Source organism: Pelophylax lessonae, assembly GCF_965119305.1.
Source record: "Pelophylax lessonae genome assembly, chromosome: 9".
In the NCBI taxonomy this organism is placed as follows: domain Eukaryota; kingdom Metazoa; phylum Chordata; class Amphibia; order Anura; family Ranidae; genus Pelophylax; species Pelophylax lessonae.
This window is the reverse complement of record NC_138776.1, coordinates 62,244,155-62,271,936: the sequence shown is the minus strand read 5'-3', so window position 1 is coordinate 62,271,936 and position 27,782 is coordinate 62,244,155. Positions and strand designations below refer to the sequence as shown.

Here is a 27,782-nt window from a genome sequence, read left to right as displayed (position 1 = left end):
TTTTCAGCAGACAAAATCCTGGTGTGCAGGCTATAAAATTGTTGTCGTCCGTAATACAACGTCCGATTTTTGTCTCATTAGTACAGATTTCCATGGAAAAAAATCTTAAGAGCAAGAGACGAAAAAGAACACATACAAAGCAATCCAACACATGACATCACTTCTAAAGTAGAATTCTGTCGTACGGGAAAATTCGTATGAAAATAACCTCTTCACTTTCCACATCAGACTAGCATGCCACAAAAAATGTACGACCGATCGTTCGATAATCTGATCGTGTGTAAGGGGCTTAACAAACTCAGTGGTCCAGACATTGTTCCAACTTATGTTTTCCTGGCCAGCAATGTAGAATAGATGTAGGATCTGTTAGTGAACTTGCTTCTGTTAAAATGTCCTTGAACTGTAGGGAACGAGGCTGGCCCCCCAGGCAGTAATAGATTAATAAAGAATAGGCCAGGATAGTGAGAAAGTGTAAAATCATAAGTTAACAGAGGTCATTGCTTTCTGTTCTCTCCCTATTGATGAATGCTTTCACAAATAGTGCTGTAGGTTATTTCTGATTTTTAGCTGAAAGAAACCGTAATAGGGGTTATGGTTAAGTCATGAAAACCTCTAGATGTTTCATGCTTACAAATTGTAACACATTTAATTTGAAGGCGTAATTGAAATGAACAAAGGCAGCTAACTTGTTACCCTTTTCAGGCTCTCTGAACCGCAGAAAAATGAATTGGACATGACGGAGCTGAAGGCCCATCATTGAATACACATGGTTTTTGCTAGATGCGTCTTTACATTAACACCTTCCATACCAAACAGGCTAGAAAATGGTGGAACCAGTTCGGGGTTATGAGTCAGTCTATTCTTGTGTATTTTCCAATAACCAGCATATCATTTTGTTGCTGTATAGTCAGACAAGTTAGGGTTAAGGTTAAAGTAAGCCTGTAATAGGAGTGAAGTACTAGAGATGAGCTAGGTGGCTAGGTAAAGCTGTAAGATGCCTTTTCATCACTTATAAAGGATTAGTTCAGGTTTTGAGCAGAATTTCACTTTCCATAATAAATAGAAGTCATCTCTTACCAAGCCATCCCAATGTGCTTATCTCTTACCTCATCTATAGCAGCTTTAACCACTTCTGGACCAGAAGGATTTCCCCCCTTAATGACCAGGCCATATTTTGCAATTCGGCACTGCGTTACTTTAACGAACAATTGCGTGGTCGTGCGATGCTGTACCCAAATAAAACTGATGTCTTTTTTTCTCACAAATAGAGCTTTCATTTGGTGGTATTTGATCACCTCTGCAAATTTTATTTTTTGTGCTATAAACAAAAAAAGAGCGACAATTCTGAAAAAAAACAACAATATTTCTCTGTCGCTCATTGACAGACGTAGTCTTCTTGATTCACAAGAACTGGGTTATGTTGTCTCCGCAGGAGCAGGACTAGGCAGAAAGAAAAAATGTTCTGGCTCCACCTTAGGGGCAGTCCCTGAGGGTATATCCTCCCTCTCTCTGCTACAAGGCATCAGTTTTTTTCTGTCTAGTCAGGAGTAAGGACCTAAGTTCCTTGCTGGGATCTTTTGGGTCCTGGCAAGATTTTTTCTTTAGAAAAAATATTTTTTAGGCAGTTTTCTCCAGTGTTTTTTTCCTGTGAGATCTTCAAGCAAATACGCCGGACTGGGCGACACTAGTGGTCACCCCAGCCATCCTAAGAGCGCGCGCAGACCATTGCATTGCGCTTGGTCGGCCGCGACACATTCAAGTAAGTACGCGGGGCCGGGCCACGGGCTGGATGTTGAGATCCAGTGGTCACCCCGGTTTCTGCCTACGAGCGCGTGCAGACCAGAGCTCCGCGCTGGGTCGGCCGCGACAGAGTCCCATTGGAGGGACTGACCTTGCGAGTTAAAAGTCTCGCTTGGACGCCAGGAACCAGAGAGTCGAGGCGTCCGGAGTGGTCCACAACCCCCCACCCCGGTGGAGAGGGTATTGTGAAGAGAGGGTGCCTGTCGGTTCGGTATGGTGAGTAAACGTTCCCTTTTTTCCTCTTTATGAGGCAGTATGAATTATGGGCCCCTCCATACATGGTCAGTATATATCTGACACTAAAAGTCCCCCTTGTAAATACAGTATGTGTTTGGTGGGAAGTGGACTTGGTTTGAGAGCTAACACTCTACCCAGCAGACTGTAGTATTACAGCAGACATAGGAGGTATAATCCTACCTTAATTGTAGTGTACCTCCTGCAGATCGATAAACCGCCACTTAGCAGAGATGCAGGTGGATGTGCTGGGAAAAACGATTTCGGCGGTCCGCCACCATTTTGCCGTAGACCAGGTGCATGTATGTCCTCGGGTCACGCTGGCCGCCATATTTTTGGAGTCTATTGTCTCCTGTATGGGGGCGGCCATGTTTGATGAGCCCAGCTACCTCGTGGAGAGCTGGGAACGCCGGAAGGCGTACACAGGGGGCGGAGCCACGTCCTTCTACCCGGGAAAACGAACACAGCTCTTTCCAGTCTGTAAAAGACAGACGCTGACTGCAGTTGGTTGGAAACTTCTCTGCATCGAGTGGTGAGCCTTGGGGGTCCCTCTCTCTCTCTGTGGGGATCGAGAAGCAGATACTCTGAGGGGCGCTATTGCGCTAGGGGGAGACACATGAAAAAAAAAAAAGTATTTTTTTGATTTAAAAAAAAAAAAAAAAAAAAGAAAATTTTTTGTTTTTTCTGGCAGAGGTGTCCTGAATTAACATGGACCCTGCCACTCATGTATCTCCACCGGATCCCCTCGAGGTGTCTGCAGGATCCTCCAGCACCCCACTGACGGTTGAATCATTGTCAGCTATTATGGAAACTTTTGTGTCCCGGGTGGAAGTGGCTTGTCAGGGACAGGGCGCAAGAAAGCGACCCCCGCCTAACCCCTTATTATCTGAAACTTCGGATTCAGACTCTGAGCCTATTTCTGCAGTTGCAGGTACTTCATCTGGGATTGGTGTCTCGGGTACTGTCTCTTCAGACAGTGAGGAGGATGTTTCGGCATCAGCCATAGCCCGAGAGGAAGCGTTGGTAAACGCACTCATTGTATCTGTTCAAGAAACCTTAAGATTACAGGGTATTCCGTCGGAAATAGCTGAAACTGAAATCCCTTTTGGGACTAAAAAACGCATGAAAGTGGCGAAGGTTTTTCCATTGCCCAAATGTTTTGGCAATCCAATCAAAGAAGAATGGAGTCTGCCAAAACGCACCTCTGCTATTTCTAAACGCATTAACAGGCGTTATCCGTTTGAGGAAACCCTCATTAAGAAATGGACAGAACCACCTGTGGTGGATTCACCAATTGCTAGATTGAATAAAGCCACGGTTATTCCTTTAGAAGACGCTCCGTCTTTTAAAGATCCAGTGGATCGCAAGATAGAAGCTATGTCTCGCACCATGTTTTCCTTGATTGGATCAGCTTTCAGGCCAATAATTGCTATTGGTCTGGTTTCGCAGACTGTAACTGAATGGACCAAGTGGTTACGCCGGGACTTAGAAGAGGTCCCTCAGGCGGTATCAGATTTGTTGGAACAAATGATACAGGGGTTACAGTTTGTGTGTGATGCGGCGTTAGACGCCACTCCGTTATTGGCGCGAGCATCAGTTTCAGCAGTGGTTCTCAGGCGTACACTGTGGCTAAAAGGTTGGTTAGCCGACCAAGGTTCCAAAAAAGCATTAGCTAATATCCCCTTTTTAGGAGAGCGTCTATTTGGAGCCAACTTAGATGAGATCATTAAGGATCTCACGGGTGGAAAGAGCACCTTTTTACCGCAAAATGTTAAGGGTAAAGGAACTCGTCAAAGACGAGGGCCTTCTTTCTCTGCTCACAAAAAGTTTTTTCGTCCCGCGGGTGAAAAAATTAAGTCCTCCAAAGCTCCCTCAGGAGGCTTCAGGGGACGTTGGTCGGGCAAGCAAAAGCCCGCCCCCTCCAGACCTGAAGATAAATCGTCCAAAGCCTGAAGGTGCGCCCCCACCCATAATTGGGGTGGGGGGACGTCTTCGCCGGTTCCCGGATCCATGGCTTTCCAGAATCCCGGACAAGTGGGTTTGCGAAGTCATAAGGTCAGGGTACAAGATCGAGTTTCGATCTCTCCCACCGGTGCGATTCTTCCCTTCCAATATCCGACTATCCCCGGATCGTTTAGAAGATCTGCGGAGAGCAGTCACGGATTTACTACAACAAGGAGTGGTAGTCCACGTTCCTTGGACAGAATGTTTTCAAGGGTTTTATTCAAACCTATTTACAATACCCAGGAAAGAGGGCAAAGTGCGTCCAATTCTGGACTTAAGGGCACTCAATTCCTTTCTCAACATAAGGAAATTCAAGATGGAATCCATTCGCACAGTAGCAGCCTTCCTGCATCCAGGGGATGTCCTAGCGTCCATAGACATCAAGGACGCCTATCTTCACATTCCCATTTTCGCAGGACATCAGCGGTTTCTACGCTTTTCCGTAGAAGAGAACCACTATCAGTTTGTGGCGTTACCTTTCGGTCTCGCCACGGCTCCTCGGGTCTTCACGAAGGTGTTGGCCGCAATGTTGGCACTACTGCGCCAAAGAGGCATATCGATTCTAGGTTACTTAGACGATCTCCTGCTTCATGCAGAGTCTCCTCAGACCCTGCTACAAAACATAGAAATTACTATAATTTCTTTACAGGAATTCGGGTGGCTGGTGAACCAGCAAAAGTCATTTCTGGTTCCCACCCAGAGGCTCGAATATCTGGGTCTAATTCTAGACACATTCAGGACAAGAGTTTTCCTTCCGGTAGGGAAACTCCGGAAGATTCAATCAGCAGTCCAGTTGTTACTATTCAACAGCTGGTCTTCCCTTCGGACTTGCATGAGGGTTCTGGGGTTGATGGTGGCTTCCTTCGAAGCAGTCCCATTTGCCCAGTCCCATACCCGAATTCTTCAGCAAGAGATTCTTCTCAGATGGAATCAGAATCCGGAATCCCTGGACAATCGGATCCGATTGAGCAAACAGACCAGAGAGTCTCTGGTCTGGTGGCTTCGGTCTCCGATGCTCAGCCAGGGAAAGTCATTTCTGCCAATATATTGGACGATAGTGACCACGGATGCCAGTCTATCCGGATGGGGAGGAATTCTCGGTCAGTTATCTGTCCAGGGACTTTGGTCCCTGGAAGAATCCAGGTTGCCGATAAATGTATTCGAACTGAGAGCGATCAGACTTTGTCTGATTCACTGGACCGAGCAGCTCCAGGGCAGCCCGGTTCGGATCCAGTCGGACAACGCCACGGCCGTGGCTTATGTCAATCACCAGGGGGGCACCAAGAGTGTCCGAGCGGCCAAAGAAGTGGCTTGCATTCTTTGCTGGGCGGAACGATTTGTTCCAGCTATCTCTGCGGTGTTCATTCCGGGGGTGGAGAATTGGCAGGCAGATTATCTCAGCCGTCAGACTCTGGATCAGGGGGAATGGTCCCTCCATCCAGAAGTTTTCCACCAGTTGTGCCTACGGTGGGGCACCCCGGATGTGGATCTGTTGGCATCACGATTCAACAGGAAAGTACAGAGATTCGTGGCTCGCTCCCGCGATCCTCTAGCAGAGACCGCAGACGCACTGATCGCCCCGTGGGGGCAATACCAGCTAATGTATGCCTTCCCTCCTCTCGGGTTACTGCCAAGACTTCTTCGCAGGATAGAGGAGGAAGGAATTCCAGTAATCCTGGTAGCTCCAGACTGGCCTCGCCGAGCTTGGTACGCCGACGTGGTCAGACTGGTGGCGGACGTCCCGTGGAGACTTCCTCTCAGGGAGGACCTACTGTCTCAGGGACCGATCTGCCATCCTGCTTTACGATCGCTGGCTTTAACGGCCTGGCTATTGAGACCCAGGTGCTGAAGGACAAGGGATTGTCAGCTTCAGTTATTCCTACTCTAGTTAAAGCAAGGAAAGCGACTTCCAGAAAGATTTATCATCGTACATGGAAGTCCTACATTGCATGGTGTGAACCTCTGGGGTTCCGTCCACGGTCTTATTCGGTTAGTCGAATATTAGCTTTTCTGCAACAAGGGGTTGAGCAGAAACTGGCCTTGAGCACTATCAAGGGTCAGGTCTCAGCATTAGCTATCTTCTTTCAGAAGCCTTTGGCTACTCATTCCTTGGTGCGGAATTTCATCCAGGGGGTGCGACATCTGGCTCCGCCAGTGCGCGCGCCGTTACCACCCTGGGATCTTAATTTAGTATTGTCGGTTCTTCAGAAACCTCCCTTTGAAGATATTAGGGAGATTCCTCTACCTACGTTGTCCCAGAAGGTGGCCTTTTTGGTGGCTATCACTTCTGCACGCAGGGTGTCAGAACTGGCCGCTTTATCTTGTCGTTCCCCATATCTGGTGGTTCATAGAGATAAGGTGGTTCTTCGTCCGAATCCATCCTTCCTACCAAAAGTGGTTTCAGAATTTCATCTGAATGAAGAAATTGTATTACCTTCCCTGTGTCCTAAGCCCAGTCATCCTCGGGAGTTTGCTTTACACTCCTTGGATGTGATCAGGGTATACTTGAAAACGACAGACTCGTTTCGCAAGACGGATTCACTTTTTGTGATCCCGGATGGACCCGAAAAGGGGTTGCCTGCATCTGCCGCGACCATTTCCAAATGGATCAGACAGACGGTGGTACAGGCTTATTCTATTAAGGGTCGGGAGCCCCCGTTCCCTGTTAAGGCGCACTCCACTCTGGCACTTAGTGCGTCATGGGCCTTTCGCCATCAGGCGTCAGTGGTCCAGGTGTGCAAGGCGGCTACCTGGTCGTCGGTGCATACCTTTACAAAACATTATAAAGTTGATGTAATGGCATCGTCTGATGCCTCGTTTGGCCGCAAGGTTTTGCAGGCCGCCATTTGAGGAGACCAGTGGTCTGCCTCAAGGGTTTTTTCCGTTGGAAATTTTCATTTGAGTCTCATTCTTTGTTTATAATGAGCCTTTAAAACTTCTAGTTTGGCACCGGTTGGGCCTTCTAGATTGGATTTTGATTTCGGTCAATCCCACCCCTCATTTGTGGCACTGCTTCTGGATGTCCCAGTTCTTGTGAATCAAGAAGACTACGTCTGTCAATGAGCGACAGAGAAAATCGGATTTTTGTAAGATCTTACCGTAAAATCCTTTTCTCTTAGCTCATTGACAGACGTAGTACCCGCCCCTCTATCATTGAGTTGGGTTGGGTTAAATTCTCTGTTGCTGCTTTGTGACAGAACTGATGCCTTGTAGCAGAGAGAGGGAGGATATACCCTCAGGGACTGCCCCTAAGGTGGAGCCAGAACGTTTTTTCTTTCTGCCTAGTCCTGCTCCTGCGGAGACAACATAACCCAGTTCTTGTGAATCAAGAAGACTACGTCTGTCAATGAGCTAAGAGAAAAGGATTTTACGGTAAGATCTTACAAAAATCCGATTTTTTTCATTTTCTGCTATATAACATTCCCAAAAAAAAAAAAATCCAAATTTTTTAACATTTTAGGCCAATTTGTTTTCTGCTTAATATTTTTGGTAAAAAAAATCGCAATTAGCGTATTTGGATTGGTTTGCGCAAAAGTTATCACGTCTACTAACTACGGGAAAGATTTATGTCCTTTTTATTGTTTTATTTTTTTACTAGTAATGGCGGCGATCTGGGATTTTTTTTGCGGGACTGCGACATTGCAACAGACAGATCGGACCCTAACTGACATTTTTGACACTTTGGAGGGGACCAGTGACATTACTACAGTAATCAGTGCTAAAAATATGCACTGCTACTGTAATAATAACACTGGCAGGGAAGGGGTTAACAGTGTGGGTGATCAAGGGGTTAAATGTGTACCTAGGGGTGTGATTCTAACTGTGGGCGGCGCGGCTTGTGAAATGATCATAGAGACCTGTGTTCCTATATAGCAGGATCACAGGGGCTCTATGATCATTCCAGGGACAAGGAACGGTCAGCTGTGTTCACAACGACTTACAAAAGTCACTGGCAAATGCTAACATCCCTGTTAGCGAATCTACAATACGTAAAACACTAAACAAGAATGGATTTCATGGGAGGAGACCACAGAGGAAGCCACTGCTGTCCAAACAAAACATTGCTGCACGTTTACAGTTTGCACAAGAGCACCTGGATGTTCCACAGCAGTACTGGCAAAATATTCTGTGGACAGATGAAACCAAAGTTGAGTTGTTTGGAAGAAACACACAACACTATGTGTGGCGAAAAAGAGGCACAGCACACCAACATTAAAACCTCATCCCAACTGTGAAGTATGGTGGTGGGGCCATCATGGTTTGGGGCTGCTTTCCTGCGTCAGGGCCTGGACGGATTGCTATCATCAAAGGCAAAATGAATTCCCAATTTTATCAAGACATTTTGCAGGAGAACTTAAGGCCATCTGTCTACCAGCTGAAGCTCAACATGAGATGGGTTTTGCAACAGGACAATGACCCAAAGCATAGAAGTAAATCAACAGAATGGCTTAAACAGAAGAAAATACGCCTTCTGAAGTGGCCCAGTCAGAGTCCTGACCTCAACCCGATTGAGATGCTGTGGCATGACCTCAAGAAAGCGATTCACACCAGACATCCCAAGATTATTGCTGAACTGAAACAGTTCTGTAAAGAGGAATGGTTAAGAATTACTCCTGACCATTGTGCACGTCTGATCTGCAACTACAGGAAACGTTTGGTTGAAGTTATTGCTGCCAAAGGAGGTTCAATCAGTTATTAAGTCCCAAGGGTTCACATACTTTTTCTTGCAGCTGTATATGTATGTATGTATGTATATGTAGCGAGGTTTCCCCTTATACAAGTTGTAAAAGACTGCTACTGGACATTTTCAGGAACTCGGCCCCCTCTAGTGGTGCTGAGGTTATACTGCAGGCTCTGCAATCTCTGGGAGACTGAAGACTACATTACCCACACTGCAGTTGTGATACCAGAGTGCACTGCCTCACCGTGCAGCCTTCTGGGGGAGGCTTTATAAAGGAAGGGAGGAGCCAGGCTCTCTCTCTTGTCTCCTCACACAACACCGAACTGGTTGAAAGAGGAACCCTTCGGGCAGAAGCTCCTGAATTCGTGCCTTTCCACATGCTTACAGAAGATGTAGCTGATGGTGAAGATCCTGAGGAGGAGGTTGCACCTTTCTCTGAAGAAGAATTAACTGCTTCTGAAACCCCAGAGTCCAATGCGTTGGAACAAGAGGAGGAAGCTCTTGAAGAATCCCCAGGAGCGGCTGGTTCCAGCACTTCTAAGATTGGGACTCCCAAAGAACAGAGGGAAAGAAGAGTCATTCACCCACCCAAAAGAGAACTCTTGATCAGCCTAGTTCTTCCACTGCAGATTTAGTGGAGGACAACCCTAGCTCACCCCCAGGCACATCTGTACAAGCCACTCAAGTGTCGGGTTTGTGAACAGAACCACCTTCCCTCCCCCAACAATTGGTGGGAGGTTCCGCTGTCGGCCCTGTGTTTTAATGTGCAGTTGTTGGGCTTGAACTCTGCTTCTGATAAGGGACATGGTTTACCATTGTGCATGAGTTAATTGTTTTTTTTCCAACGTATGTGACAGGATACATACTGTCGTTATCTTTGGGGACCAACGTTTTCAAGTGGGGGGAGTTTGTAGCGAGGTTTCCCCTTATACAGGTTGTAAAAGACTGCTGCTGGACATTTTCAGGAACTCGGCCCCCTCTAGTGGTGCTGAGGTTATATTGCAGGCTCTGCATTCTCTGGGAGACTGAAGACTACATTACCCACACTGCAGTTGTGATACCAGAGTGCACTGCCTCACCGTGCAGCCTTCTGGGTGAGGCTTTATAAAGGAAGGGAGGAGCCAGGCTCTCTCTCTTGTCTCCTCACACAACACCTAGAAGGAAGCAAGTGCTGTGGGCTGATGCTGCGGACTAGGCCTGAAGCCTGGGCCTGAAGTGACTGAGTGGAAGCGTTTCATCTTCAGTAAAGGAGCCTTCCCAGAGAACCCATCGATGCTCTGCAGAGACTGGTGTTGCCCACATCTAATGCAGAGACTGGTGTCGCCCACATCTAACAAGCGCGGCTGGTGACCGAAATCGGAGGTGGAGTGCTCCTGAAGAAAGAGGCTGTTTGGTGAGCAGGGCACATGCCCAAAATCTGATTCTCGCTTGGAAGAAAGTAACTTTAGCCGGTGCTAACTATACTTCAGATAGTACGCAGTACACTTAGCGGCCTAGTGCACCTTCCAGGAGACTAAGCATATAAACCCAAGTACATAAGGTGTCAGGGGCCTATATATGCACCACTAAGAAGATTCATACACCCAATTACGCAGTAACATTGCGGGTGATTGTAACCTTTTTTTTCTCACCCTTTTTGACTATATATCCTTACTTTTGGATTACAAATAGCTTGTGCACCAACGATTGCTAGCGAAGATTCCAAACCAAAAGGAAGGAACTGTGTGTGGGATTCCAATAGGTTCTGCCTACCTGATACAAGAGACTAGACGCGTGTAAAGTATAGTCTGAATTGGGTAAAAGAAAGCTTATGAGTTATCTTTTAGTTGCATAAGTATACAAATATAGCTATCTTAATCATATTGTTTATTATTGTGACACTAACTTTATCTTTCTTAGTTGACTCTTGTGATGTCTTATGGAGTCAACTTGTACTTTAATTCTCAGTAAAGCTACTTTGGTTAAGCAAAAGTCTGTGTGTTGCACTTTGTGTCACCCAGAGGGACTGCGGCTGGAGAAAGGTAACAAGTTATTATTACTTATTGGGGTGATATATCCTGAATTGTGTTCTCCTGTAGCCATTTGGTATTATAGTCCCATTTCGTGTCAGTTGTGCCTAGGGAGGGTTCGAGCCAATTCCAGGGGTTGGTAGGCAGGACGTAGACCCAATAATCTAATCAGCAGCTCCTGCGGGGGTGGTGCTACATATATATACACAGTAAACCCCCGCTCTATCGCGGTTCAGTTTTTGCTGTCCCGATATATTGCGTTTTTTATCTGTAATGTTATTTTACTATATAAATCATTGAAAATTAAATATTTTTGTGTTTTCCATAGCTCTTGCTCTGTCTCTCAGTATCTTTTATGTGTTTAAATGAGTTTCTATTGTTTTAAAAGTGTGTTTTAAAGACCTTAAAATGCTTTTAAAAGTACAGTGACAGTAAGAAAAAACCATGCCTACAGTGTATTTTTAATAGGGTTTTTCTATTTTGCGGATTTTCACTTTTCGCGGGTGGGTTCGGAACGTAACCCCCGCGATGGAGGGGGGTTTACTATGTGTGTATATGTGTGTGTGTGTGTATATATATATATATATATATATGTATATATAATATAGGGTGACACAGGCTGATTTAAAGTGATCTGTGCTCTACATGGACAGTCTATACATAGTATATGTATAATCCTTCTGTTAATCCAGCATTCCAGCCATCACTGCAAGTCCTTATAATGGTGCTGCTAGAAGAAACGATGTTTGGAAGTGTTGCAGCAAAGGGAGTTCCACAATATCATGCAATGTGCCCGTTGTCTCCACATGTGCCCACCTCTTGTTGTTTCAATCACCAGAAATCTCTCCCCTCAAAAGGGATAACCAACATTCAGAGCTCCACCTGGCTCTATGTGGATATTCAGGACCAACCCTAGGGCGTTTTCTCCTTCCAATCCCCAGCAATCTCAATGGTGTATGTAAATGGTAGCAATAGACTCCATAGTGTAATACTGTAAGTATATATTTATCAAAATAAGCAGTATTTCACTTGCATGGCTTTAAAATTCAATCAGCATAAACCAAAACTGGAAGTCCAGGATGCGATGCGCTCCATGAACCCGAAAGCCAGAAGTGATGAAATGATGCTGTGGCTCCGCCCTACACGTTTTGTCGCACTGATGTCATCGGGAGTGGCACCATCTTGCTCCACACTCCATGGCTTATATTAGGGAAGGTATCCTAGCAACCCAAGGCACATGACCCGCGGCCATTTTGAATATCTAATTCATAGTCCGGGAGTTATGAATGCCGTGTCCTGTAACACATGGATTTATCTGACAGCAGCCTCAGTTTGTCATTAGTGTGATGGTAGACATTAAAGGATGTGTGTTGCCATCCACCCTTTGTCATATAATTAGCCTGTATGTATAATGATAGAGCACATAGCTAGTCTGAATAGAGTCCACTATGTAGTCTTACAGGCTACATAGTGGACTCTATTCAGACTAGCTATGTGCTCTATCATTATACATGATACTTATTTCTGAAACTCATGGCAAAGCGTGCGTATTCGGTGTGGGTTGCCATGCATCTTGAAATGCTCAGATGTTAATGCAGCCTCAATGTTTTTGTGTAAGCACACCAACCTCAATTTAAGGCCCCATTCACACCTAACGCAATGGGAGCATGCGTCATGGGACATTTTGGCATGCTGCAGTGTTCACATTTTTTGCTGCACGTTTTTTGCTATTTGTCCCTTGTTTCTTCATGCGGCAAAATGTGTGTGCTTCTGCATGTGGGCTGTTATCTAATGCCACCAAAAGTGCTACTAGTTCAATTTAGGTGTATAAACGTAGCTATACACTATACCAAACTCAGGACAGCTAATGGAGGAGTGTTCACCGAGACACTGAAGCGGAGGTAAGGCTTGGTCTAGGAGAAATGGAAAGCTTTTTCTTTTCTGCAAAAAAGGTACATTAATTGTATATTTATATATAAAGTGAATTTATATAAAAGTGAATTTAATTATAAGGGAAACCACTATACTGTGCTGACAAAGCCCATACAGACTTTTCTATGCAAATACTTTCCCCTAAGGTCGCTTATTTTGTAGGCCAGTCATTCTCAACCTTTTTAACATGGAGGAACCCTTGAAATTGTTTTAGGGTCTCAGGGAACACCCGCTAATAATTTATATGTCTACAGCTTATGGTTCATTAGCATTATGGTCAATGGGAAGACTGCTCCAGAGGTTTGTGGTCAGTAGGAAGAATACCCCCTTACAGATAGCTAAAATGAAAACCTTTTTCTGTGGTTGCATATCTGACAGGGAGAAATTGCTCATAGTTAAAGAAACCCTTAGCAAAATCTAGAGAAACCCTAGGGTTCCTTGGAACTGTCGTTGAGAAAGGCTGATGTAGGCTTTGGCATGTGAACGCCCACTACTGAGACCTGGTGATGGGCCACTTGTGTGGAATGGGTGATGTGAGTGCTTGTAGCTCCCACATTTATATTACCCACAGAGCCACTTTAAATCTACTATGTTCATGTTTGAGTGGAGTAGGCCTCTAATTTATTAAATTTCATTGTTGATCTCGCCTTCTTGCTTATTTCCCTCCTTGTCCGTCCTTTGTAGAAGCTGTAGGTTTTCATTTCATGGCTGACTGCCGCGACACTTCCATGGCCCGCGTTGTTTCCGCCTGACTGCTTTAACTTTACAAGGTCTCACTTCTCCCGGCATTAAACCTTCCACACTGCCTAATAAATATTTCCACTTACTGTGAAGCCTGAGTGTTACATAGTCATGTAGTGTACAGTATCTACACATGAATCACCATTAACTCTACACAATAAAATGCTGATCGGGTAGAAGCAGTGCTCCCAGGTTACTGTGATGGATGAGCTTTTCTGCATCTTGTCTGTAGATTACTAGGAAGATGTAAATCCCCCTCATCTAAGCGCTAAGAGTATTAGATTTCGTAAAAAAAAAAATATATATATATATATATTGCATATGCCGTTTACCATTCTTATTTGCATATCAATAGATTGGGCTGTTGATTTATTTTCTTTATTCATGAGCCATAAATATTGCAGTTCTTTTTTTTTTTTTTTTTATTTTATTTCCTGGCGGAAAGTGGCAGTGGCAAGGTGAAAGTTCTGACATTAACTAGAAGGGCTGTTGGATTTGAAAGTACCTGTGGGCTAGCGGGAGCCCCTGAGGGCTGATCAGCCCGGAAAAGCAGTATGTTAACTCTATGGCAAAATTCACTGCAGATAATACATATTTAGCTTACAATACATTTTCTGCCTGTCCAAATATTGCTTTTTCGGGGTAAGCAAAGTTTACAAATTGTCACAATTACAGTCTGACTTAGGGTAAGGTTCCCAGTCTAGTTGGCTTGACAATTGTTGGTTCCTGGATCTTCCATATGAAAGGAAATTCAGCAAAACTTCCACAGTTGACTTCCACAAAGTTGTATCACAACTCCAGCCAAAGTTTTTTTTTTTGGGTTTTGGATAGGGTGGGAATGATTTAACATTTCTGTTTTAAATTGTCTGTGACCCAAATGTGGAGATGTTTCCACTGCTTCCTGTCCCTGTGGCACCTTGAATGAAGTTGTTACTGGGAGAGTAATTTACAGACATCTGAAATTCAATGAGACTTCATGCTGTGCAGTAGCATTTATTAACAAGGGGTTATTTAGCCTTGTAGGCCTTCAGCAAGGCTCCACGATCCAGTGCCACTGTTCTTGGCACCCAAGCTACTTCATGTGAGCTCGGGCCATCATGGGCAATGTTCCCCTTGAGTGTCATATTGCCCGTTTATTAACAAGGAGTTATTTACCCTTGTAGGCCTTCAGCAAGGCTCTACGATCCAGTGCCACTGTTCTTGGCACCCAACCTACTTCATGTGAGCTTAGGCCATCATGGGCAATGCCCCCCTTGAGTGTCATATTGCCCGTTTATTAACAAGGGGTTATTTACCCTTGTAGGCCTTCAGCAAGGCTCTACGATCCAGTGCCACTGATCTTGGCACCCAAGCTACTTCATGTGAGCTCAGGCCATCATGGGCAAAGCCCCCCTTGAGTGTCATATTGCTTGTTTATTAACAAGGGGTTATTTACCCTTGTGGGCCTTCAGCAAGGCTCTACGATCCAGTGCCACTGTTCTTGGCACCCAACCTACTTCATGTGAGCTCAGGCCATCATGGGCAATGCCCCCCTTGAGTGTCATAGTGCTCGTTTATTAACAAGGGGTTATTTACCCTTGTAGGCCTTCAGCAAGGCTCTACAATCCAGTGCCACTGTTCTTGGCACCCAACCTACTTCATGTGAGCTCAGGCCATCATGGGCAATGCCCCCTGGAGTGTCATATTGCCAGCCCGGGCTTACAGAACTCCTGGAAGAGCAGTACATTAACACCACTCTTTCCAGGAGTAAGAACCGCTGGAGGAATAAGGAAAGATTGTGTGAGATCTCCAGACTGGCCAAAACGAAGTAGGATTCAAGATATGTAGAAAGGGCTTTTTAACATAATTAAAAGTGTGAGGGAGTAGTGTCAAAAATGCTAGACTTCTATGTCCTGTAGTGATGTATGAATCAGTGTGAGGAACTAGAGACACCCAACTGGGGACACACTAAACGACACCTAGAAGCATCAGATCAGTGTAAAACCAAAGCTGCATTAATTTAATTGACGAAAATATTTTCGCCATAGTTTTTGTCAGCAGCATGTTTTCAGTGACAAAATCTATGATAAAAATCAATTAAAATTTTTGTCAACAAACGAAAAGGAAAATATGAGGGAGGGACGTTTACCCACCTGAACGTCCACTTTCCTCGGAGCTCCACCTATCTGTTAAAGCCCCCAGCTCCCTGACCAGCTGCCAGCTGTATTGGCTGAGCGGTGCAGGCTCCCTCTGTCTGCCTGCTGCCTGGGAGTTCTGGAACAATGCCCTGCAAACCACATGGTGAGTGTTTCCCCTCCCAGCAAGGTAGCAGTGCTTAGCACTGTGTATAATGACAGCCTCCCCAGACCAGTTCTGTGCCCTGTGCCCTCCCTCACACTCGTTTACTTCACCATCCCCACTACATGTTGTTTTTACTCCAGGAGTTTGGAAATTCTAGTCATTTGCTGACCGAGCACTGTACATATACTAGGACAGCGCGGGCCGGCTGCATAGAATCAAGTATATATACCTGATCCTGCATTTCCGGGTATGGGGCGCAGGCACTCGGCTATGCTGTGATTCGTCACCACACATGTTGATCACCAGGTCCCGGCAAGTGATTGACCGCCGACACCCAGCGATCGGATCTGAGTCTCACAGAACACAGCTCTGTGAGTGTAAGCATTCCCTGCTAAGCTGATCTAGATCCCCAGTAAAAACAGCACACATAAACACTTGTTGGGCACATATTTAACCACTTGATTGCCCTAGATGTTATCCCCTTCCTGCCCAATGTCATTGGTACAGTGACAGTGCGTATTAGTGGCAGTTAGTTCCCACCAAGTGTCAGATTGCTTGCCGTCCCGCTATAAGTCGCTGATCTGTCATTACTAGTATAAAAAAATAACAGTAAATAAAAATTCCAGTATATTTCCGGGTAGGATGCATGAATGCACACACTCGATGTCTGCCGCCACCTGCTGATCGTCAAGCAGAGACACAGAACTGCGATCTGCTTTGCTTACATAGTTCTGCTGTTCCGACAGGAGGGAAGGGATGGCGTTTGTGTCCCGGCAAAGCAGGGAATAAATCCCATCTCTTCCCCAAGTAAAAGCACCTCACGCAGTATAGTAAAACACTGGTTAGGCACACATTTAACCTTTGATCGCCCCTGATGTTAACCTCTTCCCAGCCAGTGTCATTAATACAGTGACAGTACATATTTCTAGCACTGATCACTGTACTAGTGTCACTGGTCCCCAAAAAATTGTCAGGGTCAGAATGTCCGCCGCAAAATCGCAGTCACGCTAGAAGTCGCTGATCATCATTACTAGAAAAAAAAAATATCCCATAGTTTGTAGATGCTATACCAATCAATATACGCTTAGTGGGATTTTTTTTTACCAGAAATATGTAGCAGAATTTATATTTGCCTAAGGGTCCATTCACACTAGCGCGACTTGTCAGGCGACTTGGTCGCCTGACAAGTCGCGGTGGGTCGCTCGCCATTGAATAGTACAGGACCCGTTCTAATAGGAGCGACACAAGTCGCTCCGACTTAGAAAAAGGGTCCTGTACTACTTTGGGGCGACCTGGAGGCGACTTGCATTGACTTCAATGATATGAATGACTTCACAGGTCGTCTCACCAAGTCGTGTTGCCCCTGTCTGAACGGGGTCTAAATTGGTAAAGAAATGTGATAAAATGTATTGGATGTGTTTTGTAGGAGAAAATATTTATTTGTTTGTTTTTTTTTTCCAAAAGTGTCGGCCTTTTTTTGTTTATAGCGCAAAAGATAAAACCGCAGAGGTAATCGGATATAACCAAAAGAAAGCTCCATTTGTGGGAAAAACAGGACATAAATTTTATATGGGTACAGCGTCGCACAACCGTGCAATTGTCAGGAAAATTAACGCAGTGCCGAATCTCAAAAAAAGGCCTGGTTATTAGGGGGGTAGACCTTCCGGAGGTACCGTGGTTAATGTTGTACCTGGTCTTGGCCCCAGTGGACAGCCTGTGCGTTTTTAATATAAGAGTTGGACTATTGTTACTAGTTCTACTAAGCGATGCTGAATCTCCCAGTAATCCCAGGTGGGCTGCACCTCTATAAAATATTGGAGTATAATTAATCACGTATGAATGGGACTAATAAGAGGAGATAGGACCATTCTAGGAATGGCCGGCAGGAAAATTGGACAGGCTGCATAGAAATAACTTCTATTACTTGATACATATAGGAAGATTTAGGCACTGCAGAATCCTATAGAAGCAGTCTACAATAACAAGCTAACAATACTTGTACATTCTTCTCTCTCCTAGACCCTGAAAGTTTAATGCAGGCATTGGAAGATCTGGATTACCTGGCAGCCCTCGACAATGATGGAAATCTCTCTGAATTTGGAATAATTATGTCTGAATTTCCACTGGATCCACAGCTGTCAAAATCTATTTTAGCAGCCTGCGAGTTTGACTGCGTGGATGAAATGCTCACGCTGGCTGCCATGGTTACAGGTATTGTACAAGGAAAACAATAGGGACTTCTACTGTGCATGCTAAACAGCGGACTTTTCCGCCCCGAGCGCGGGGAGAGCCGGGGGGCCCACCGATCCCCGGGCCAGCGTCTGCCTCTGGAATGGGACCGTGCAAACGCAGCCTCTAAAAGCATATTTGTATGCAAATTAAAAGGTACGGCAAGACAATTGTGGTTTCAATAGAACAGATGACACCGATATAGCAATTTTAGCACGCCGTAAAATAAAAACACTTTGTGCGGGAAATCTGGCGGCGCAGATCGTGAGATTGCTTTGTCCTCCTGCTATCTGGAGCTGTAAATATTGCAGAGTATGTGAAACAAAATGAACAAAACCGATGACCCGACTTGATGAGAGATTACAGCAGCAGAATATGGAGAAAAAAAGCTGCAATAAGCACTGCTGGGTTCAAAACTGGGAATGAGTAATGCCTTGTTCACATAGAGATTAAAAGGATGTGCTCAGCACGTGTCCCGGGCACCTGCCAAGTTCCCCCCATCCCCCCCAAACCTTGGGGCAAAAAGCGGCATTGAACCAAAGCTGCACGTCAGCACTTGGTGTATGCTTTGATTGTCGCCCGGTATACCTAGTCCAACTCTAACACTGGAAGTCCATTGATTTTTCATTACAGCCCCAATAACGTAGAAGCCAAATTTAACAGTACTCACCTCCGACACCCAGCGAGGAGGGCATAGTAAACAGATTTCTAGTTTATAAAGAAAACAAAGGGTTAATTTAGAGTAAAGGAGGGTAAGGGCTCATTCACACGGGCAAAAATAATAAAAATATTGTGTTAAGATATGGAGAGCAGATACATGCGAGAGCGTCTACAGTGTACCCAAAAAGCATTCACAGCGCTTCACTTACATATTTTGTTATGTTCCAGCCTTATTCTAGAATTCTACAAAAATACCCCATAATGACAACACGAAAGAAGTTTGTTTGAAATCTTTGCAAATTTATTAAAAATAAAAATTCCCATGTACATGCGTATTCCCAGCCTTTGCTCAGTACTTTGTTGAAGCACCTTTGGCACCAATTACAGCCCCAAGTCATTTGAGTATGATGCTACAAGCTTGGCACACCTATTTTTGGGAAGTTTCTACCATTTTTCTTTGCAGGACCTTTCAAGCTCCATCAGGTTGGATGGGGAGGGTCGGTGCACAAACATTTTTAGATCTCTCCAGAGATGTTCAATCAGATTCAAGTCTGGGCTCTGCCTGGACCAATCATGGATATTTACAGAGTTGTCCTGTAGCCACTCCTTTGTTATCTTGGCTGTGTGCTTAGAGTTGTTGTACTGTTTGAAGATGAACCTTCACCCCAGTCTGAGGTCCACAGCGCTCTGGAGCCGGTTTTTTATCAAGGATGCCTCTGTACATTGCTGCATTCATCTTTCCCTCGATCCTGACTAGTCTCCCAGTTCCTGCCGCTGAAAAACATTCCCAAAGCATGATGCTGCCACCACCATGCTTCACTGTAGGGATGGTATTGGCCAGGTGATGAGCGGTGCCTGGTTTCCTCCAGACATGACGCTTGCCATTCAGGCCAAAGAATTCAATCTTTGTTTCGTCAGACCAGAGAATTTTGTTTCTCATGGACTGACAGTCCTTCAGGTGCATTTTGGAAAACTCCAGGCAAGCTGTCATGTGCCTTTTACGGAGTAGCTTCCGTCTGGCAACTCTACCATACAGAGTTGATTGGCAGGGTGCTGCAGAGATGGTTCTTCTGGAAGGTTCTCCTCTCACCAAAGAGAAATGCTGGAACTCTGTCAGAGTAACCATCGGGTTCTTGGTCACCTTCCTGACTAAGGCCCTTCTCACCCGATCGATCAGTCGCTCACTCTGGCTGGGTGGCCCACTCTAGGAAGAGTCCTGGTGGTTCCAAACTTCTTCCGTTTAGGGATGATGGAGGCCACTGTGCTCATTGGGACCTTCAATGCTGCAGAAATTTTTCTGTACCCTTCCCCAGATCTGTGCCTCAATACAATCCTATCACAGAGGTCTACAGACAATTCCTTGGACTTAATGGCTTGGTTTGTGCTCTGACATGCACTGGTAACTGTGGGACCTTATATAGACTGGTGTGTACCTTTCCAAATCATGTCTAATCAACTGAATTTACCACAGGTGGACTCCAATCAAGTTGTAGAAACATCTCGAGGATGATCAGTGGAAACAGGATGCACCTGAGCTCAATTTTGAGTGGCATGGCAAAGGCTGTGAATACTTATGTACTTATGACCTGCCAGGGAAGAGTTCATTGCACTTCCTGTTCTGGAGACACAAAAGGAAGTGATTAATACAATTTCTTAAAAACGCTAAAGCTGGTCATACACTATTAGTTTCCTCCATCCACACAGTACGCCGGGAATTGCACTGAATGGGCTCAGCTGGTTTGTGTGCAAGAGCCCTAAAAATAAAGTAAAAGCAACCTATTCTTATGTTGGACATTTTTTTTTTTTGGATGAGAACCCCTGTCAGGTTTTTATTGCTATCTTTTCCCACCTTAGGGAGATTCACCCACTGTATTTGTCTTGTCTACAGTTACCACTTAAAGTTAAAGAAAATTAAAAAAAATTAGGTTGTCACCAGAACAGACATATGGGGGAAATCTTTCAATGGGGACACTAGTTTTGGTGACAACCAAGGATTGCCCCACTTTGGAGGAATTTCCTCACTTCCTGTACCATAGCCACAACAGGATATAAGAAGGGAAATCTCCTCAATGGGACACAGATGGCAAAAAAAAAAAACCTGACCGGGGTTATAACCCTCCCTTACTCTATCCTCTAAGTGCAAAAAAACTGCCTTTAGCTCCACTTTAAGGGTGTAGGGTATATTCATAATGGCTGCTTCACCTCTATACTGTATATTCATACTTGTATACCAACATACACTCACCGGCCACTTTATTAGGTACACCTGTTCAATTGCTCGGTAACACAAATTGCTAATCAGCCAATCACATGGCAGCAAATCGATGCATATAGGCATCTAGACGTGGTGAAGACAACTTGCTAAAGTTCAAACCGAGCATCAGAATAGGGAAGAAAGGGGATTTAAGTGACTTTGAACGTGGCATGGTTGTTGATTCCAGGTGGGCTGGTCTGAGTATTTCAAAAACTGCTGATCTTCTGGGATTTTGACACACAACCATCTCTAGGGTTTACAGAGAATGGTCTGAAAAAGGAGAAAATATCCAGTGAGTGGTAGTTGTGTGGACAAGATAATAGAAAGGCAACAGTAACTCAAATAATTCCTAACAACCAAGGTATGCAGAATACCATCTCTGAACACACAACATATCGAACCTTGAAGCAAATGGGCTACAGCAGCAGAAGATCACACTGGGTGCCACTCCGGTCAGCTAAGAACAGGAAACTGAGGCTACAATTCGCACTGGCTCAAAAAATTGGACAATAGAAGATTGGAAAAACGTTGCCTGGGCTGATGAATCTTGATTTCCGCTGTGACATTCAGATGGCAGGGACAGAATTTGGCGTAAACAACATGAAAGCATGGATCCATCCTGCCTTGTATCACCAGTTCAGGCTGGCGGTGTAATGGTGTAGGGCAGGTGTCTTCAATCTATGGCCCTCTAGTTTTTCAGGAACTACAATTCCCATCATGCCTAGTCATGTCTGTGAATGCCAGAGTTTTACAATGTCTCATGGGATGTGTAGTTCTGCACCAGCTGAAGGGCCGTAGTTTGAGGATCCCTGGTGTAGGGGATATTTTCTTGGCACACTTTGGGCCCCTTAGTACCAATTGAGCATTGTTTAGACCACGGCCTACCTGAGTATTGTTGCTGACCATGTCCATCCCTGTATGACTACAGTGTCCCCATCTTCTGATGGCTCCTTCCAGCAGGATAATGCCCCATGTCACAAAGCTCAAATCCTCTCACCACTTGTTTCTTGAACATGACAATGATTTCACTGTACTCCAATGGCCTCCACAGTCACCAGATCTCATCCAATAGAGCACCTTTGGGATGTGGTGGAACGGGAGATTTGCATTATGGATGTGCAGCTGGCAAATCTGCAGCAACTGTGTGACGTTATCATGTCACTATGGACCAAAATCTCTGAGGAATGTTTCCAACACCTTGTTGAATCTATGCCAAGAAGAATAAAGGCAGTTCTGAAGGCAAAAGGGGGTCCAACCCAGGACCAGCAAGGTGTACCTAATAATAAAGTGTCCAGTGAGCGTATATAAAGGCTTTCATTGCTGTCTCCATAGTGTGGCAATATGAAAGGTGGTGGCTGGATATAATGTGAATGAATGAAAGGAGGTCGGAATCTTAGATGTACTCGTACACATATAGAATTATATAGTTCTGGAACTCTCTGTATTAATAATTCTGCCTGTGTGGGGTTATTGAAGAAAGTGGGGGCAGACAGTACAGCTATCTGTGATATATGGTGCTATTTGGCCATGGACTAGTGCCACCTAGTGATGGCAAGCAATCATTGCACCTGCAGCTTGTGATCACAGCTAGAGCAGAACAAGCTGTCCAGGGAATTAATATGAAGAAGAGGGCGCTCACAGCACTTCACTAATTGCATCAAGAGACATGGGTCCTGCCAGGCCTGCCAATATTTGGATCAATGATGCAATGTCACACTAACTACATTCTAGCTGTCCCTGTGTTTTGTCCTGGGCGATCTCCGTTCTATTCAGCTTCTGCTGGGATGCTGGAGAATAGAAGGTGCAGAAACCACCAATTTACTACAGCTGATTACTCTGCAAAGACAGAAGGCATTCGCTTTTATTTATTTATATTTTCTTCATTTCGCAAGCGATCTGTTTGCTTTAGAGCCCATTCATACCAATGCTACTGCAATTCCGCTGCATTGTCCTTAACAAAACTCTATTAGCACTTACACTGGGTCAGCAAGCTTAGCAACAACCAGTACATGTGTTCCCAGGCTAGGAAATACCGGACGAGGTTCATTATTATGCATGCTTATTGAGGTATAGTAATGAAAGGTATGTGCTGATAGGAGAACAATAGAGAGAACCTGTTACTTTGTCCCGCATAGAAAAAGCAGAGGAAGGCACATCTTGGGCTTATTCATACATCCGGCAGCCTTTGCCACCCTTCTGAAAACTGATCCGCAGAGGTGTTTAACAGGTGGTCAGGAAGCGATTCCTCATTGCCTGTTTAAACACTAAGAAGGCAACCCACTGCCCCAGATCTGCGGTTGCAGTGCAGCCCTATTCATCTGAATGGGTCGTGTTCAGCAGTGGTACCACCGCCAAATGAAACGCCTTGCTTATTTTGTGCCATGGCATTCTAGATGGACTTGTCTCTTTTTTCAGCCAGACTATGTGTACATCCCTATTACTTGTTCAGGTGGGATGTTAGGGGGGGCAGAAAAACTTTGGCTAAGCCACCTGCATTTACCAACCCCCTCCCCAATACCGGTCACACAAAATAAAAACGCATCTCGATCTAAAAATCTACAGTGGACATGTGTAAAGCTGCGAGGTCATTGCTGAATGAATCCTAAGCACCTGTCTGCCATTGACCATCATAGTAGCTATGTGGGCCTTTACCACAACGACACTGACCATGCAGGATAAAGACCCCTAACAGTTCACATGCTACATGAGCAGTAAACTATAAGGTGGCCCGAAAGTTGGTTTTCTCATTACATTTCCCAGCATGCCTTGCCCCGATTCAGAATTTCGGGCTACTGTTAAACATTTATCTATTATTATTATTATTATTAATAATTGTGGCCTGTGTTCTTTACATTGACAGCACCCAGCTGTTTCCTGGATTCACCTATTGATGACGATGGAGCCAAGCTAAGCAGTAGAATGAAGTTCTTACACCCTGCTGGGGATCACTTCACTCTGATCAACATCTACAGAGAGTATGACCAGATGAGGAGGAGCAAATTCAGACCATGTAAGGGGCAGAAATATTCATTGCAATGTTACGGTGTTCCTGGTGCTGAATACTGACATATCACCTATTTTTGGTAAAAAAAAAAATCGTAATAGGCGTATTTTGATTGGTTTGCGCAAAAGTTATTGCGTCTACTAACTACGGGAAAGATTTATGTAATTTTTATAGTTTTTTTTTCTTACTAGAAATGGCGGCGATATGCGATTTTTTTTTTTAGCGAGACTGCGACATTGCGGGAGACAGATCGGACCCCTAACTGATATTTTTTACCCTTTTGGGGGGACCAGTGACATTACTACAGTAATCAGTGCTAAAAATATTCACTGTTACTGTAATAATAATACTGGCAGGGAAGGGGTTAACAGTATAGGTGATCAAGGGGTTAAATGTGACCCTAGGGGAGTGATTCTAACTGTGGGGGGGGGGGGCATGGCTTCTGAAATGACTATAGAGACATGCAATCCTATATAGAAGGATCAGATGAGCTCTGTGATCATTTCAGGGAGAAGGACGGCCAGCTGTGTTTACAACAGCCGACCGTCCTTCTCTCTCAGCGGGGAGCGATCGCAGGTATCAGGCGGCAATCGGAGCCACCTGAAACACACATTGGCTTCCCCCCTGAGGATTGCCCCCTAGCTCCTCCCAGGCGAGCGACGTAGACCTACGTTGTTCTGCCTGTACGAGCCAGCCTGCCGCAGTAAATACACAAGAGCTGGTTGGGGACTGGTTAAGTGAGTGTAGAGGGGCCCCCAGTATAAACATTCGTTGCACTTGTGGTTATATTGACGAAGTTTATTGTAAAAATTGGTTCCCAGGTGATAGAAAAAGCCAACTTGTTTCGGGGGAAGTGCCTCCCCTTCATCAGGGCTGACTGGGTGTGTGTGCGGTCGGAAACCGACCTGGAACCAGTGAACTGCTGAACTTCTATATGATCAGTGTTACGACACCCCAAAGTATGAAAGGGGTTACAGTCGTCTAGGATAATCCACTCCCAAACACCCGGACAGCTATCGACCACTCCAATCCGCCATACATGAAGCACATCAATAATTCCCCCCCAAGTACGAGACAAGGCTCTGTAGTGAGGTTTGATCTAGAGTAACTCTCTTCTCTTTTATTGCAAGAAACACACACTTATATATACTTTGAGAATACCACATGAACAATGACTGTGTAATTACAGCCAGGTGAGCTCATTAACATGCTTATCAATAGTCTCCGACTCTATTAACATACTGTCCTATTTTAGACAACAGCACTGAGTTAATCAGTAGACATTCTTTAGGAGGGGGCTGCTGGAAACAATCCCCCCCCTCAATCTGCAGCTAATACACATTGAATTTGCAGACATAGTGACAACCTCTTTAAAGGAATTTGGAGCGTAGCAGCTAAAACATAGGGGAACAAAGGGGGGGGCTGTACGGGCCGTGGAACAGCCGAACAAACAGACGAAAGGAGGCAGCAACAATATAATACAAAGTCAGATGGTTCTGTCACAATCAGATTGTCATAAACTGGCATAAAAAACATGTTTTTGCCGTATAGAAGAATGCAAGATACCCAGGTCTTATTCAGGTACTTGCGTTCCTCAAAGCTGAACTCCAGGATTGTAAAAAAATACCTTTGCAGTGGGGGCCCCCTTGTACTGCTAGGGTTAAATGCTCTTTATTTCCAGGGATATTGGACGAGGCTGTATTACTTACTGTTCCCTGCTCTGGCTGACTTCAGCGTCGATGTCTTCTCCCTGCTGCTCTATGCTAAGGATGGTCCCTCGGTATCTTCTTGTACAATGTAGAGCTATCAATCCGGCATTGTACATGGAGAATAGGAAGCATGCAGCTGGTCCAGTCACACTGATGGCGGAAGCCTGCTGGAGCCAGGAATAAGGTATTGCTCCTTATTTATGTACCCCCTAGACTTAATACACATTTAACCCTTGCAGTGGGGGCCATTGCAAAGGTATTTTATTTTTTCCTGGATGAACTTCAGTTAAAAAAAAAAAAAATGTATTGAATGATTAAATCCAAAGTGCTGACTATGTAGCTGAAGCTATTTCACATTCAGAATACTTTATTAATCCCAAGGGAAATTATTATTTTATTATAATAAAGCACTCTGGGATTTCGTGGCCCTCGGCGTATGTGCAGCTTCTTCTGGGTGTCTGCATTAACATTCCTATTGCAGTTTGCAGTATTAGAATTCAGTAAAGAACCACCGTTGGCAGAGAAGTGAGTCCATCTAAATCCAAATCTGGCTGTACGCTGTTTGGATTTTGTGTGGTTTCTGATAAACCGGCCAAAATTTGCTTAGTGGGTGGCCCTGTCATGGGCCAACATCCTCTAATTTAAACATTGAAGGAGCCAGGTGGAAAATTATTGGCCGAACAGTGCCTGCATCCATTCAGATGCAGCTGCTGTTCAGTATTCTGACAGATGATGGGGCTAATTGTCAAAATACAATAGCCGAAACGGGAGATTAACCCATTCATGCTACAAAATTTGGATAGGGGGAATCTGTAATGCCTCGTACACACGCAACGATTATCGGCCGACCGATCCTCCGACTTTTGTCCAGAGTTGTGTTTTGTTGGTTGGAATGTGCCTAGACTGCACAAGAACAAAAATCAACTTCAGAAGTGATTTCATGTGCTGGTTTACTTTCCATGTGTTTTTTCTTCTCTGAGCATGCCCAGTCTTGCTCATCAGATTTTTGTCTGCCGAAATCTGTACTGACTGACCGAAAATCGGCCGTTGTGTTGACGGCCAACAAAAATTTTATAGCCTGCACACCAGATTTTATTCGGCCGAAAAGTCGGAGTCGGTTGTCGAAAGCATCATACTAACAAGCCGAAAATCGGCCGATCGGACGTTGGCCGAAAATTCACGGCCAACTATCGATGCATGTGTACGGGGCATTAGAAATCTACAATATACATGTAAGGCCAGCATTACTTCAACCTCAGCAGAAAACGATGGCAGATCCCCAACCTTGCCTTGCCTGGTTACATACTAAACAGGTTCACATTATCCTCTGCTGGACCAAAGGTGTATCGTGTAAATGGAAGGCACAGGGCATACAATTATCAAGATAAATAGCCTGAGACAAGGAGAGGTGGGGGTAATGGCCCTCCTCTGAATCATTCTGTAGTGTTTGTAATCTGACCTTCTATCTATCCAGGTCTGTTTCACAACTGCTCTGATCCTCTGTAATACAGAATACAGGTGCTCCTGCTTAGAACTTGCCACCTGCTGGCTGTAAGTGGTAATATGACCTATTTATGTGCAATATTTTTTTATATTTAGCCCATTAAATAAAAATGGAATGAAACATGGCGACTTCATGACAATCTTACTCTCTTACAGACGTCATTGAGAGGTGGTGTCAGGATCACCTGTTGAACTATTCTGCACTAGAGATGGCGTGTGTCATACGAGGGGAACTGTTGGACATAATGAAGAGACTGGAACTGCCAGTTTCAGAACCGGCTGTTGGCACTGATGAAAATATATTGAACATAAAGAAATCCCTTCTCTCTGGATATTTTATGCAGGTAAAAAGCCCCCTGTGGTCATTTAGCAATACCACAAGAACCTTTTCAAGGCATATACACTATATGTTGAAGAATGAGGTGCACAAACAAAAAATGAATCTCCAGCAGCAACCAAAACTTTAACCTTGATAAAGTAAACGTGTGATGTGCAAAAAATGGGTGCGCTAGATGTAAGCAATGTGTGTTGAACCAAAAGGGAAAACACAATGAACAAAATGCCTAATGAATAAATATACACCGATATTATAAATGGTGCACAATGTGAACAAAAAGGTTCTATGGAAATATGAGCAGTCCAAAACAAGTCCAAAATGGAAAAAAAGGCTGAAATCTTCTTGATAGTGAATGAAGGTGAAGAGGAGGACGTGCAAACACCAAATCCCTCCTGGCACCCACGT

The 27,782-nt window shown here is 44.8% G+C and overlaps 1 protein-coding gene across 3 annotated transcripts in view; it reads left to right on the top strand.

Annotated features, from left to right (window-relative positions):
• Window positions 1-27,782, top strand: part of DHX32 (DEAH-box helicase 32 (putative)) — a 186,961-nt gene that overhangs the window by 150,915 nt on the left and 8,264 nt on the right. For all 3 annotated transcript variants that reach the window (XM_082269371.1, XM_082269372.1, XM_082269370.1), the window contains 3 exons: window positions 17,701-17,892; window positions 23,685-23,834; window positions 27,197-27,384. In XM_082269371.1, coding sequence (XP_082125497.1) covers window positions 17,701-17,892; window positions 23,685-23,834; window positions 27,197-27,384 — 530 coding nt within the window. The remainder of the gene's footprint in view (window positions 1-17,700; window positions 17,893-23,684; window positions 23,835-27,196; window positions 27,385-27,782) is intronic.